The following is a 16,790-nucleotide window of genomic DNA, read 5'->3' on the forward strand; positions in this document are numbered from 1 at the left end:
GCTGTATTTATAAGACAGACATCTCTCTGTGTGTGTATATGCACACATACATACAAAGATGTATATTTTTTCTTTAAATAAAATGTAAATGCCTTATCTCCCGTGTTAATGAAGGTGTGAGTTTAAAACTCCTGAAGTATACAGTGGACATTAAACTTAGTCAAAATAGTCTGCCTGAGCAATAATTACAGATGCTAGATAATCACTCACTGGCTCCTAGGGTTTTTCACCTGCTCATTCATTCCTGAAATGCCTTAATGTGTGTAGGACCGCCACGAGTACGCTGGGAGCTGAAGTGGGTGATGCCTACCTCGAGGAGTGAGGCAGTGGCCTTGCCTTCTGACAGCGGAGTAAATACCTGAGTGAACATTATCTTCAGGAGATCATTTATGCTTTGTAGGGTGTATGAAGTATAGTGGATCTTACCCGCTCGAGATCTGGATACAGGAATGCTACAGAAAGAGGGAGAAGACTTAGACAAGCCAAGGTGCTGAGTTCATGTTTAGGGGACTTGCCAATCTTGTTCTGCTAGACTCCTCTTGCTCCTTCTCTACCTCCTCTTCCTCTTTCTCCTCTCTTGTGCCTGCTCCTTCCCCTTTTCCTTGTCTTCTGGCCTTGGCGTTTATGAAACACTTATTACCTAATTGGCACTGTGCCAAACACTTGACATGTTTTATCATTTCATCTGATTAATGAGATTTCTATCTTAGTGTGGTTAGTTGGAGCCTAACTCTAGATTGAGCCAGTAATATTGGCTTATCTCAGGCTGAAGTAGGCAACTAGGCACTATTTGCCTATGTAAATACAGTGATGGTAATGTAAAGGCCATCACACGGTTGTGTTGATATTACACACACTGCCTCACACTGCACCTACTATCTACCTTTGGCTGATGGTCTGGTTTAATTGACCATCCTTTGCTCTAGCTAGCTTGAAGTAGGGGCTACTGAATTAGTTCTTGAGTCTACAGTCGTAAGTATGAAATAGATGAGCATTTTTGCTATCTGGATATTATATGTCTTCTTCTGAAAAACTCTCAGTGACAGATTTTTGACTTCCATGTGGGTAGTAATCCTCAAATTAACATAGATCTAGTGTGATATGTTACCAGGACTTTAATCTGAGAATTTTTCCACATCCTCCTAAAAATGGCTTCAGAATTTTCCCCTTCCTCAAAAAGGTTTACATTTTCCTATTCAAGAACTGGGGAATATTGGTCAAAAGTTATTTCTACATATGTTACACTTAGCAATAAAAAAAAAATCTAAGCAGTAATTATCAGTAAATAGGCTTCATGTAATTCTGGGCTTCCCTGGTGGCTCAGACTGTAAAGAAACTGCCTGTAATGCAGGAGACCTGGGTTCAATCTTGGGTCAGGAAGATCCCCCGAAGGAGGAAATGGCAACCCACTTCAGTATTCTTGCCTGAGAAATCCCATGGTCAGAGGAGCTTGGTAGGCTACAGTTCATGGGGTCACAAAGAATCAGACACGACTGGGTGACTAACACACAAAATTCTATGTAACAGTTTCTAGAAGTCAAAAAAAGTCACATATTGAAAATTATAATATGTTTGTTGCTTGGACAACATATGTAACATTTGGAAAACTACTCTGTGAAAACATGACTTTTTTTTTTTAAGATTTTTTCTGGTATGAATCATTTTTAAAGTTAAATTTGTTACATTATTGCTTCTGTTGTTTATGTTCTGGTTTTTTGACTGGAGGCATGTGGGTGGGATCTTAACTCCCCAACCAGGGATCAAACCCTCATCCCCTGCATTGGAAGTCGATGTCTTAACCACTGGACCTCCAGGGAAGTCTCATGCTTTAAACAAAGATGATGGATAAATTTTAAAACATAGGACTTCCAAATAAACTTGTTTGTGAAATAACAAATTTTAAAATATCAAAGAATGCTTATTCAGTGTCAGTTTCCTACTGGAGCCTCATACAACGTTTCTTTTTATCTGTTGGCTTTAAATTCTGGATGTATAACAAACCTATGTTCATAGAAAAATCTAGGATTTTGCTTACTGAATACTCTCTTAATTTTTTAAAAAGAACACACTGAATTCATTTAAAATTATGAATAAATTTGCTAAGAAGAAATAACAGAAGCACTATCCCATAGTATAAACTTCGCCTTTTAGCTCAGTCTGATCAGGTGAAAGCTATTTTCCTAATAAAAATATGCTCTTTTGAGTGTAGCAGAACACTTTTTTATATACTAGTAAACATGGTAGCTCTGTGGTAAAGAATCTGCTTGCAATGCAGGATATGTATGTTTGGTCTCTGAGTTAGGAAGAGACCCTGGAGGAGGAAATGGCAACCCACTCCAGTATTCATGCCTGGCAAATCCCATGGACAGAGGAGCCTGGCGGGCTACAGTCCACGGGGTCGCAAAAGAGTCAGACGCTATTGAGGGACTGGGCATGCACATTCATAGGACACAATTATGATATAATCGACAGTATATAAATATACCAGATTGAAAGTTACATAACAATATTTCTGGATTATTGGGATCGCTAAAGATTGGTTAAAAATGAACATAGGATTCAGGAGTTTAAAAATATCCTACTTAAAAATAACTACAATATCAATTTCTCATGGTATTTTTTTGTGTGTTTTGATTTGTTGTTTGTGATACCCTTTAAAGTGAACTATAATTTTAAGTGTGTCATCAGCACTTGCAATTTTATAGCATTATTGTGATAGTGCTAAGTGAACCCAGATCCTAATAAATACTTTTCATATTCACATGGTTTCATATGAACATGGAATCTAATTGTTTGTCCTGGACATGAGAGATAGAAGATTAAGGTTTTCTTTAAATCCTCCGAGGACCTCATTGCTGTACATAAATGAAGCATGGTGCTCTCAAAAATTAAGAGAAAATGGTGCTACTTACCCAATTTCCTGGGTTTTATCATTTTCTTTCCTAAATGCTACTGCTGCTTTTGAAAAATGTCTTTCTCATTTCTCTCAAGGAAAGAGGTAACAACCTGTCTCCTTGAAAGAAAAGATGAGAAGACAAATAACTTCTCCACTTGATTGCATTATTGAGATTGTGGCATGGGCTTGAACCCGTGAAATGCCAAAAATAATCAATGAAGCCCTGCAGAACTCAGAAGAGAGGCTGGTGAGGGGTCTTGGAACAGAGAACATACATCTTACTCAGTTCTCTTCCCTTATGAAATTTGCTGTCATTACTGAACATCAGGCCTAGCTTTTCTTAGCTCCTGCCTTTGGGGGGATTTTTTAAGAGAAGATAATAATACAATTGCAAGCCCATCCCATAATTGTAGGCCAGGTAGAGCACTCATTTTCACATTAGGGCCTTATGCAATCTGGAGGGAAATTTGTTTAGTATTACTTGTGAGTTGGTGGATCAGATAAAAAAGCCAGTCAAGTGGAAGAGAGGACTGTGTGAAGTATGTGGGCTCCCCTGGTAATTGCAATGCTGCAGGCGTTCCTCCGGTCGGGTAATAGATTTCCCCAGCTCCTGTGTGCCAGGTGAAATTTCCTCATTAAGGGGAATTTATTCCATTTCCTTTTATCATTTATTATTGAAGACTAAGTGTGAGTGGAGGAAACCTCAGAGATGACAGGCTAGAATTTTAAACAACAAGATCTACACCGGAAGTAGAAGAGAAAGAGGAGAGAGTCTTGTTTTGTTTATAAAAGGAGAGAAGTCAGGAGATAACACTTCTCCCTGTAGAAGCTGAGCCATCCTGTCTCACTGTTAAAAGATGATGGCAGAGTGTATCAAAGTATTATCGTCTTATTTTTAAGACTTTTTTCCCCCTCTAAAATTTCAGACTGTCATTTTGTGCTGCTCAGGAGAGAAAAACTGAAGGTTATGAAAAGGCCAGCCTCAGAGCTGTTTGGTGTTTCTTTGTTTTATTGTTTAGATTCTATTAAGCGATATTGAAAGTATAACCTTTAAAGAGTTTGCCCTTGAACTCCGAAAGCAAGGAAAGCTGTTAGCAGAAAGAAAAGCTGTATAAGTAGTGCATTTTAGAGGATACAGTTCTGAAATATGGATTTAATGTGTTCATATTCATAAGAGTAAAGATAAACATAGACATACTAGTACACACAAATACATATCAAATAACGGAAGAGTAATTTATTTATTGTAAAGATTTTAAAACTGTGTGCTTTAGTGCAATATACTCCATTCTGCTGAGGACATTTCTCACTTAGTATAATACTTTTTCAATTTACAACATAATATAAATGGAACATTTCCTATTGAGGATTCAAAAAACAGTTTTGAATGACAAATTCAAATTTTGCCTTTCTCTTAGTAATTATTCTGTTTTCAAGTTTGTCTCAAATTAAGATTTTCCTTTGAAAAAAATACAAATATTATAGCCCTGTCCCTAAAATAATTTTACCTAGCTTGATTTTAAAAAACGAATCTCACTCTGATGTAAGTTCTTTATAGCAGACAAAATGGAGGGCAGCCCAATATAGGCTGATAAAGATGAGGAGCATATATCTAAATGTCCACATTGTTAAATGAGCTTTATGTTCACTTAAGATTATTCATCTTGTATCTGATTCTGAAGAGGTTTAACCTTATGTCAAGCACTGGCCCAGAGCTAATGAATCGTGTCTTCAAACCGTCTCTTCTTTTATGTTATTATAATGGAACTAAAAATAAAATTTTGTATCAGAACAAGTAGGGAATGAAGTGAATTTTCTACTGTATGTAATGACATGCCAGCCAATCTTATGTGATGCAGAAGCAGTGGAGAGAGTGAATGAGAGAAATTTGGAGAGCAGCCACCTATGTCGTCCTGTGGGTTAGGGACAGCTCACAGAATAAGGACTGCGGTAAATATGGAAAGAAGTCTAACTTGTCTTTATCTTTGTAACTGCCATGTTGGGTCAGAATCCACATCTCTTTTTTCAGTGAGGAAGATTGCAATGTACTTTGCACTATTTCATGAACATGTCTAAAGAGTCGAAATTATTAACCAGTGAGGCCATGATTTCATTCATGGCTTATAGAAGACATATCACTTTGAACTCCATAGGACTGTATCTACCCCAAATTTTCATTCAAGTTGAAATAGATGAACATGAATATATTCATATGCCATTCCAAATTAGTACACCCTAATTTTTAAGATATGTAAAAATATTATGCTATTGATCTAGTTATTTGAATACTGAGCAAAACTTAAAGCAATTTTTGGCTCACCAAGAAAATATTCTGAAAATTAGCTTGTGAGCTTAAAACATGCACTCTGCAGGTCTGGCTTGAAACATCTGTTTTAGAAGTCTCCCAGGTATGATTTGAGGGGGCACCTATGGAGAAATAGTTTTCATCCCTATTCTGAAACTCTGTCATTCATTATTCATTATTTTGTGTTACTGTTGCTTTTCTCAGCAACCCCCTTAAATAATGAAAACTCTCTGTGGTGGGGATGCTATGGGAGCAGTAATGATTGAGTTAGTTTTAGGTATTTTTTGCCACAGAGCTGAACACAAAACTAATTCAGTTTATTTTTGTATTCAGAGGGCCAGTTTTATCAATCAACCTTTCTTTTTTTTTTTTTGTTTTTTTTTAATTTGTTTGTTGGTAAGAGTTCAATTTTATTTGGTGGATGCAGGAGGAGAACTGTGTATTTGCTGGAGATATCTTTATATGCTCTATTGGACTCTTTAGTGGGAAAGAATAAGAGGAATTATGCATATTTCAGCAATAGAAAAGACTGCACAGCTGAATGTGGACAAAACAAATGCAAATTTCTGCATCCCTAATAGAAATTTGAGGAATCTGAATGGTTTCTTTTTTTGTTTGTTTTTATCTAAATTATATCACAGTCTTTGAAGAATTGACTGATCCTCTGTATTATAAGAAAAATAAATCATTTGAAGTAAAAAAATATAAAACTCACCACTAGGGCTAAAGATAAATATGTTACTTCTGGTTATTTTTGGACTTGAAGAACTTGCATTTCTGCTAGTCCATAGTAATTATTATAGGTGTGATGGTTCTTTTCAAGGCACGTTTCTTAATGTGTCTGGACCATTTGTTGTTCAAGGTTAGAATATAGTCATTTTAGTTAAAGTGATTGTTGATACGGTAACATAATATAGGTTTTGCCTCAGGTAGTTTTTTGCAATAATGAATCAATGTCTAATTGAAGATTTATTTGTTTTTTGCTTGTTTTTCCACTGCCATCCCACAATGATGGGAAAGTGTTCTGGCAGGTAGCTAGAAAAATCTATAGGTAAGAATTTACTCAGTGTTATATATACAGTGTTTCTCCACCCAACTCAAGCTTCATACCAGTGTTTATAATAAGATTGCAGATCACAGAGAAAATGTGTAGCCTTTCCTCATACAGGTAAACATGATTTGAAACTGTTCAGGAAAGTCATGATTAAAAGGGAACATCATCCAAAGTTTTAATTTAGGAAAATAGTTTGTTTGTCAAGCATTTCCATTTTGAGCCTGAATGCACATTTGCAGATAAACAAATGAGCAATTGGTGTAGGAACATATCTTGGCAAGGAGAGTGGAAATATACATTTCTAAAACAAGTAGAAACAACAAAAAAATCTTTTCTCTGCTTTTGTCTGGAACTTTTTTTTTTTTTTTTGGTAAAACTAAAAACAAATGACATCAATTTGAGTGTTTCAAGGGCCCTCAGAAGCTCATCAGTCACCTTCACCCATTGGGTAAAACCTTTGCAGACTTCCCCAGTGGAAAACTGAAAGTCAAAGTCACTCAGTCGTGTCTGACTCTTTATGACCCCATGAACTATACAGTCTATGGAATTCTCCAGACCAGAATACTGGAGCAGGTAACCTTTTCCTTCTCCAGGGGATCTTCCCAACCCAGGGAACGAACCCAGGTCTCTCACACTGCAGGCGGATTCTTTACCAGCGGAGCCACAAGGGAAACCCAAGAATACTGGAGTGGGTAGCCTATCCCTTTTCCAGTGGATCTTCCCGATCCAGGAATCAACCCAGGGTCTCCTGCATTGCAGGCAGATTCTTTACCAACTGGAGCTATCAGGGAAGCCCTTCTCAGTGGAAGTTGGGAGCATTTCCTCTGAACCACTTCATCCTCTTGTGTGCGTTTATCTCATAGCACCTCTCACTGTGCTATCAGAGAAATAGCGATTCATTTGCCTCCTAATATACTCTCAGCTCCATAAATGTAGAGATTTGATATTTTAATTTCTCCATCATTAAAATACATAGGACAGAGCTCTGATACACAGCACTTGTTCACCAAGTGTTAAAGGACTAATGAAGGAATGACAGTTAGTGTTGCTACACCTTCACCATCCACAATTCCCTACTAACTCGCATTTCCAACAACAAATCCTCTGTAAGTTCCTATATGCCCTGTCATGCCCATTGCTTCCTCACATTATTGCAGACATAGTGCCCTTGCCTTGTCAATCCTTTTTTTCTGTATAAACCTGAATTTACTTGATGGCTCTGTATTCATCCCTCCACTGCCATAGTATTTCTCAAGTACAACCACTCACATGGTTAACTCTCTTCTCCGACCTCACATTGCATTACATAGCTTATTTCTCCATAAAATGATTGGAACCACTCCCTATTACTGCATCATCTCAAATACTATTTTGAATCTTCTTGAACATCACTGTCTGGTAGAATTTTCTGTGGTAATAAAATATCCTGTAATCTACACTGTCCAACATAGTAGCCACTTGCCTGTATAGCTATTGAGCACTTGAAATGTGAGTAGTGAAAGTGTGGCTCTCAATAATTTAAAAAATTTAAGCCAATTAACATCTAAATTTAAGTAGTCGTGTGTGGCTAGTGGCTGCCACCTTGGATGGCATAGTTCTAAGTAGCACAGTGCTTGGCACATAGTAAATGACTAATAATACTTAATAGGCAGATTGTGTTTAGAAATTTGACAGGAAAATGAGTTGTTCTGGGGAGAATGCTTATCAAATACTTGGGGAGTTTAAGAAAGCAAAATGAAATAAGAAAAAAATTAAATTCACTATGACTAATAATAGATTTGAGAGATAGAAGAGAAAATAGGTCCCACTGAGAAGGCGAATTGACTAGGAACTGCTGTAGCTTCAGAAATCCAAACTAACACTGATACACAAAAGCTAGAGAAATAGTTATTAAATGTACCAGCTTGATTCTTTCTTCTGTGAACTCAGAATATGAATTAATTAAATTAAGAAGATTGAAGGATAGAATTAACAAAATGCAGTAGATTTAATTCAACCACACTCTATTAGCAGAATTTCGATGAAAATGTTTTATTTATTATTACATCTTCTGACAAAAACTTTTGTATTTTAATTTCATTGTATTGACTATCAAACTGTTATAATTGAATTTTATTGTATCGACTACTGCTTGAAACAGCTTGGCCACAGCTATTACGATTAAAGATGCTTTTTGTAGTATTTAACTCTCCTGTACCTCAACCCTTTGAAAATTATTTTGTGTACATTTTGAATTCTAGTTACAAGTGTATTTCAATAGCTTCTCTTTCCTGTAAAGTAAAAAAGCTCTAGAATTACAGTTTCCTTCATTCATGTAATAAATATTTATTGAATGCTGTCTGTGAGCCAGACAGTGAGCTAGGCTTTGGGAATAATCTGGTAAATGAGCCAAATATATTCTTTGCCCTCCTGGAACTTGAATCTAGCAGGAAAAATGTCTGGATACTGAAGAAAAACTACGAAACATGAAATATATCCGGAGATAATGACATGCTAAAGAATATGGTTCCAACTATGCCCCTGGCTCCAACAAAAGTCGGTTAAAAGTCCAGAAAGATGTGGGTTAGGGCAGACTAAGAAGGCTTCGAGGATGAGCCTTGGCTTTAGTTGACCTATGGGGCACAGCTGGGATTTGGAGAGAAGACAGATAGGTGATGGGAATGTCAAAGGCGTTACAGGTGAGAGACGTAACATGAATTGTGTCTACACTGTGGAAATGAGCATGGGAAAGAGAGGAGACAAATCTGGTTTCAGTGGAAAATAATATTAAAATCACAGAACTATCTTCTCAACACAGAGAGATATGTGACACTAGTAAATAGAGATAGTTTATGAAGAGGACACCCAGCCTGATGCCATGTTGGGATGCCTAGGTGGAGAAATTCTCAAAGCCCATTAAGACCTGGAGCACAGGTCAGACACTGGAGAAGGGGCTGTGAATTTTGGGATTATCAACTAGTTATGTAGGATAACTGGTCATTATGAGCCAATGGAAGTGGCTAAATTTAGGAAGGGAGAGAAAGTAGCCAGATGTAAGTAGGCAACAGAGGACAGAGCCGTAGAGAATAAATAGTAAATCATTGTTGTAATAAAGTAGGCAACTTATTGCCAGAGACATATATTTTTAAAGAATGAAACATCAAAAGGGTCACATGCTGACAGACTGCGAAGATGAAAATTAAGAAAGGGCTCCTGGGTTTAGAAGGTCCTGACTATTTTTGAAAGAACAACTTCATTAGGACAGAAGGTGCAGAAGCCACTTTTCAGGAAATAAGAAGAGAAGAGGATATATAAGGTGTGGGAGTGGGAAACCACATGTTTGAGAAAGCAGGCACTGCTAATAATAGACTTCATAGAGTCTAGACCACTTAGTGGGTTATTTGTGTTTTTTAAAAGTCAGCAGACCTACTTGGAAAGTTGGAAAATAAGGAGACTGGTGATTTCAAAATTGACTAGTTCACTGATTCTTACTGTGTCTGGTCTAAACTTGAATTCTCTTTTTCATTAAATTCTAGTGAGTCCATTACAGAAGAAACCCTCAAAAAGGCAAAGGAGATTGGGTTCTCAGACAAGCAGATTTCAAAATGCCTCGGGCTGACTGAGGCCCAGACAAGAGAGCTGAGGTTAAAGAAAAACATTCATCCTTGGGTTAAACAGGTAAAGGAATAAAGGAGTTTTTCTTTCTTCCTAGGATTTCAAGGGTAAAATATGGGCACCAATCACAGAGCCATTTTTAATAGAAAGGGGTGGAATTCCAAAGTGAATTTACTTGTTCAACCAATGCCCATGATGTCACTTATTTTATTCAGCACAGAATTGATTTATGATTTAAAGGGGAAAGGATGTAGGGGCACTGGGATGTAGAAGGGAGTGAGAACATGATATTCTTGGCCTGAGTGAAAAAAAATTAAAATGACCTCTCCTCTACTTTTTGACCCATGTGCAAATATATCAGTAGTAAGAGAAATCCTTCGTGTAATAGAAGGACTTGAAATGCCCTAGTGTAGTGGCTGACTCTCTTGAAAAGAATAGTTATCTCTTTTGGCACTGACTTTTTACAGGGTAATACTTTATTTTAAGTGCCCTATCATTATGGTTCATTTAGTATTCATTGTGATAGGGCTGGGCATAATGAGCTCATCTAGTATTCATGACAATCACACTAGAACTTTCATAGGTGTACCATTGTGATTCTTTTTGGCCTTTAGAAGAGATGCTTTGGCTGAAAGTACCACCAGCTGGTTTTTGTCCTTTAAAATCATTGGCTTTTCCCTGTGTGCTCAGGGGGCACACACATAACCTTAGATCTGGGACTTGATGCTGAATATTTTCTACTCAGCAATTATTATCTTTCTTCCTTCTCACTTGCCTTACATTAGTTTGCCCTGTTGGCCCCCAAATCTTGCTCACTAAGCTGAGCTCCTGGCCCTTGAGAGCTGAATTGATTTACTTTCCCCAAATATGTTCAATGAGATCTAGTCCCCTTCCCTACTTGTCTATGCTTTGTGGTATTTAAGTCATCCCATTGCGCAGTGCCATAGGTAACTTCAGTCCTATGCATTAATCTGCAAACCAAAGACATCCATATATATAGATCATTTTGTTCTGATTTTAGATTTTATTTGTAATTGCTTAAGACAGATGGTTGAGTAAGTTTTCCTGGTAACCAGTTGACTATATGAGCATTTTCTTGTGTTCCTGAGAGCTAATACATAATAATCTGATACTCTGTAATGTGTATTGTCATTCATGGCCCAAGAGATAGCTAAATCATATCATTGTTTTTTTCTCCGCTCTCACTTCTATAATTAGAAAGCAATTGTATGGTACATACATTTTTCTTGTCTTTCTATTTGTTAGAAATGGGCATTAAAGGAATATGAATGCAGAACCAAAAAAAAAAAATCCACAAAACTTCTTGAAAAAAATTGTATTAAAGGGGAATAAAAATCCCTATGTATGGGTGTATTTATTTTATGTATGTATTTATTTCTCTTGCAGATTGATACACTGGCTGCAGAATACCCATCAGTAACAAACTACCTCTATGTTACCTACAATGGTCAGGTAGGAACTGCCAAAGTTCTGTAATGCAGAAAGCTCTAGATTTAGTAGATGGTCTATTTACTAGTATATTTAGTAAATAAAAATGACATCATTTGAATTGAATGTGATGATGTACTTTTAAGAACTGCCTTAAGATGATGAAATAAAACAAGTGAAGAGATGAAGATAATGGTTACATGATTGACACAACATTATAAATTAATAAAAAAAGACTGGTGACATAAACATAAAATTATACTGTATTCTCATGGCTAATTGAAAATACTGAATAATTTTTTACACATAAGGAGGGTTTATATAACATTTTATACTTAAAGATTCCCAAAGACTAATAGAAGATGCATATCAGCAAGAGAAAGAATGAGAAAGACATACTCAAAGGCATGACACAGTTTAACTAGAGGGAAGAATAACATAATAATTTCCACATCTTCCTTTTTATCTTCTTAGGAGCATGATATCAATTTTGATGATCATGGAATGATGGTGCTCGGCTGTGGTCCATATCACATTGGTAAAGTGATAATTTATATTTACATAGTACTTTTCAGTTTATATAGTACTTTTCACATATGTTAATTCCATTATTCTAAGAACTATGTAAAGTAAAAGCTGTCAAAATAAAAATTTTACAAATTAGGAAACAGAGGTTCAGAGCCATGTATCCCAATGTATACAGCTGTTAAATGAAAGAAGTAGGACACAAATGTAGGTCCCACCCACAAATTCCATCTCCTTCCCTTTTACCTTGTTATCTCTTTTTCATTTTCATCCTCATGAGCTAAACTTAGCCTCTTATTGGGATTGGGGAGTGAATTACACTTTAACTTTTTTTCTTGCATAATTTTTCACAAAGATCTGTATTTGCTCAATAACTTTACACATAAAAGAGTAATCGTTTTTGTAGATCCAATGTCTGACCTAACATATGACATGGGTTGACATCAGATGAAAAGAGCTCATCTCATTGGGACCCAGGAAGAGTATCACATAATTTAATTAAAACATTTTCACCAGAATTTGTTATGTTTCTCCAAGTCACTTAAAATTAGATATTTAATAATGAATCAAGATCTATTACAATTACAAAGTATATATTTAAATACTTAAATAGATATTTCTTAGCAAGTATATCTAACATCTAGCTTCTGCAAGGTGTTCTAATATGGAAATGATGAAACACATGATTTAAATGTATGTGGTATTGTTTTGTTACTTTAAACATAGAGTTTATTACAGTTTTTACAATTAAGTGTTTCAGGATATGGTAGTTTGCCAATTTTTGGCCAAACCTTAAAGTAGGCCGAAAGTATTTATACTTTTGACACTTTATTTATCTTATGCTTAAATAGCCTGGACACCTTCACCAGGATCTACCCTTCTCTTCTCTAAACCTTTCTTCTTTCCTTTTCAAATTTCACTTAATTTATGCAACCATTCTACATTACTTTAGGGCCTAAGAAAGATTAGTTGAGCTAATAATCAAGTGTGTACTTAATTGATAGTGAGATTTAACATGCTACTATATTTGGACAACTTATTATGCTGACAAGCATTTTTAGGAGACAAAGTCCTAATGCAAAGGATTAGTACAAATCCCTGAACTTCAGTTCTATGGCATCCCAGTAGAGGTGATATTTTGAGGTATTTAGGCCATTATTATACATCAAATCACTTCCTAGAAGGTCACTCACTCTGCATGGGGTGGCCTTGCCGAGCTTGAAAGGATATGCTTGGAAAGGCCAGGACTTTCCAATCAATCAAGACATGTCAGAGCTGCAAGGCACCTCAGGGATCATTGGGTTTGGCTCTCAGACAGCAGGGTAAGTGGAAGGACTTAAACAAGAACTCAAGTGTTCTGATCACAAACTTTATTATGTATGATGAGGTCAATATGTTCACTCTGAGTTTCTTTTCAGTAGATGATGTTTGTAAAATTATTATTATAGTTCTCCTCCATTAACTTTGAGGTTCTGAATGTTCCAAATATGGAGATTACCTCTTGCAGAACTTAGTATACAAAGCAAGCCAACCCATCGTTGTTGTTTAATGAGTCCCTGTTTTTCCTACTAATAATATAGTGTGCATAATATCAATAGATCTGACATTTATATTTTGGAAAAAAAATTGAATTGAAAGGGCATTAGCTCTCCTAGCCTTGACTGACTGGCAATGTATTTCTGCTTCTCTTTGCGCTATAACTTCAGGCTTCTCTTCCCCTCTCTCCCCAATTTCATTGTCTCTGTAGGTAGCAGCGTGGAATTTGATTGGTGTGCTGTCTCCAGTATCCGCACGTTGCGTCAGCTTGGCAAGAAGACAGTGGTGGTGAATTGTAACCCTGAGACTGTGAGCACAGACTTTGATGAGTGTGACAAACTGTACTTTGAAGAATTGTCTTTGGAGAGAATCCTAGACATCTACCATCAGGAGGTAAAAAAAGAAAGGAAAAAAAAGAATAAAAATATATACAATGCATACTTTATATATGTGTATCCATGTATGTAGATTTATATTGCAATTTACCTTCAGAGAAAGAGCTTCTGGTGTCTTCCATGGTCTAATTTTGTAATGAAACTCTGAAAAATAATCACCTCAGCCTTAGATTCTTGAGGCTGTGGCACAGAGTAATTCTTTTTCATATAAAATACACCTTTTCTTTCTCAGCATTCCATCTATACTGAAAATTCTTCTTGGAAACATGTGCCAGACACATATTAATTAGCACAAGACAGCCCCAATAAACATTTTGTAAAGCCATTTAATTGATCATGTAGACCCACAATAAGAAGCCTCTCTTCAGTTCATGTGCTGTTGTGATTTAATGATGACCACTTCTCAGAGGAGAGAAGTCAGTCATTCACAAAAGACTGGTTAATTCTTCGTGCTATAGATGAAGCCATTAGTCTTCAATTTAAAAATCAATGAGTTCATTCTAAATGATTTTGGTACCATTATAGCCTTCTCTTACATAGCTCTTCTATCTCCACTCCAATATTATAGAATGTATCTTCACTGTGGATTTATATGATCCCAGTTTAACAAGTTATTTTACAATTAAAAAAATGCCTACTTGAAAATTTTAGTCATGCCTTTGGATGCTATTATAATTAATTAATTATAATTAATTTCCTACTGCAGAGAATCATCCCTATGTACAAAATATGGTCACTTAAGGAAAAAAAAATTAACTTGGAGCCACAAGACTTACATTTTTAACTTGAAAATTTGTTGATTTGTGCCAGTTATTTAAACTCTCTGTGCTTCATCTTTGTTGTTGTTGTTGATGAATCATATGAGTGTTAAAACACGGTACATGTAGGTACTGTGATGGTAGTATAGATTTGTGGTTGAGATTGCATTGTCGAGTATAAAGTATAGTGCTAGAACAATGTGATGATTTTATTATTGTGAAAAGAAATAGACAAATTTAGGATTAATATATCATCATAGTTTTCTATTTAGGCCTGGCCTACTAATCTCTTAATATAATGAAACTAAACCATTAGGTATGGCTTCCCAGGTGGCTAAGTGGTGAAGAATTTGGCTGCCAATGCAGGAGATGAGTGTTTGAGCTCTGGGTCAGGAAGATCACCTAGAGGAGGAAATAGCAACCTACTCCAGTATTCGTGTCTAAAAAATTCCATGGACAGAGGAATCTGGCAGGCTACAGTCCATGGGGTTGCAGAGTTGGACACGACTGAGCATAGCACACATACCATTAGGCAGAATATACACAATTTTCAGTTCTTTCACTGATCATATTTTTCTCATAATTTCTTTATCCATTTTAGATACACTGGTGGGGATCAAAGCTAGTACATGTTCTACAAATATTTCTTGAGTGTCTTATAAAAATCAGGTTCAGTAGGGTCATTCAGTTCGGTCGCTCAGTCGTGTCCGACTCTTTGCGACCCCATGGAGTGCAGCACACCAGGCTTCCCTGTCCATCACCAACTCCCAGAGTTTACTCAAACTCATGTCCATTGAGTCAGTGATGCCATCCAACCATCTCATCCTCTGTCGTCCTCTTCTCCTCCTGCCTTCAATCTTTCCCAGCATCAGGGTCTTTGCCAATGAGTCAGTTCTTCGCATCAGGTGGCCAAAGTATTGGAGTTTCAGCTTCAGCATCAGTCCTTCTGATGAATATTCAGGACTGATTTCCTTTAGGATGGACTGCTTGGATCTCCTTGCTATCCAAGGAACTGTCAAGAGTCTTCTCTAACACCACAGTTCAAAAGCATCAATTCTTCAGTGCTCAGCTTTCTTTATAGTCCAACTCTCACATCCATACATGACTACTTGAAAAACCATAGCTTTGACTAGACAGATCTTTGTTGGAAAAGTAATGTCTCTGCTTTTTAATATGCTGTCTAAGTTGGTCATAACTTTTCTCCCAAGGAGCAAACATCTTTTAATTTCATGGTTGCAGTCACCATCTGCAGTGATTTTGGAGCCCAAAAGAATAAAGTCTATCACTGTTTCCCCATCTATTAGCCATGAAATGATGGGACCAGATGCCATGATCTTAGTTTTCCGAATGTTGAGTTTTAAGCCAACTTTTTCACTCTTGTCTTTTACTTTCATCAAGGAGCTCTTTAGTTCTTCGCTTTCTGCCATAAGGGAGAAATATTCAGGGAGGATAGAGAGCTGTAAAACCAGGTCTTTACCTTTGAGACATTGAAATAAAACTGGGATTAATGACATAATATCTGAAAAGTTACATAATTATTAAAAAATATTAACAAGATTACAAGCAATAGTGGCAGGCATTTATCACGCAGTTAATGATTTCTGTATGAAGTGGTTTAAGGAAAGATGAAAAACTTCTACAGTTGCCTTCATACATATGAATGCTAATGAAGTCCTTTTATAACTGAATTCAGTATGGTAGAAATAAATAAATTGGCCCTTATTTGAAGCTAAAATTTTTTTTTTCAGTGCCGCTACACATACTGAGGTCATTTTAAATGTTGTGTTGAAGAGCATAAGAACAGTATACCATTGATATTTTCTTTAAGCTACCCTACAAGAAATGTGATTTTACTATATCACATGCACATATTAGGCACATATGTATGTATATTTGTGTATATGTTTCCTTGTATAAGGTTGTTATGTATCTCCTCATAGCAGGCTTTACAGGCATTGTCTCTCATAACGGGTGTGCATCAACCTTCAGGAGGCTGCCCTTGTTCGACCTTGGATGCCCCTAGTGATCAGGAAGGCACTGAAGCATTCAGTAGTAAATTTGAAGAAAATTGGAAGCACGTCTAATCTTATTTAAAAGCACACATTTGAGTCACTTAGAAGGGCAATAGGCTTTCCCAAGGATACATAGCTACATGGGATGATAGGAAATATGATAGGTCCCTTGGTCCAGGTCACTTGGTCGAGTTCAGGACCAAGCTTGTTTCCATGGCATCAAAGGAGCACCTCGAAAGAAAACTTTAAAGGAAGTCAGAAAAGTG

The 16,790-nt window shown here is 36.5% G+C and overlaps 1 protein-coding gene across 1 annotated transcript in view; it reads left to right on the top strand.

Moving 5' to 3' along the window:
• The window catches only part of CPS1 (carbamoyl-phosphate synthase 1), a 144,072-nt gene that overhangs the window by 82,875 nt on the left and 44,407 nt on the right, over positions 1 to 16,790 (top strand). Inside the window, exons 22-25 of the mRNA XM_081582737.1 lie at positions 9,771 to 9,912; positions 11,257 to 11,322; positions 11,773 to 11,836; positions 13,571 to 13,752. Coding sequence (XP_081438863.1) covers positions 9,771 to 9,912; positions 11,257 to 11,322; positions 11,773 to 11,836; positions 13,571 to 13,752 — 454 coding nt within the window. The remainder of the gene's footprint in view (positions 1 to 9,770; positions 9,913 to 11,256; positions 11,323 to 11,772; positions 11,837 to 13,570; positions 13,753 to 16,790) is intronic.

This window comes from Giraffa tippelskirchi, chromosome 3 (genome assembly GCF_054371585.1).
Source record: "Giraffa tippelskirchi isolate mGirTip1 chromosome 3, T2T-mGirTip1v1.2.pri, whole genome shotgun sequence".
In the NCBI taxonomy this organism is placed as follows: Eukaryota; Metazoa; Chordata; class Mammalia; order Artiodactyla; family Giraffidae; genus Giraffa; species Giraffa tippelskirchi.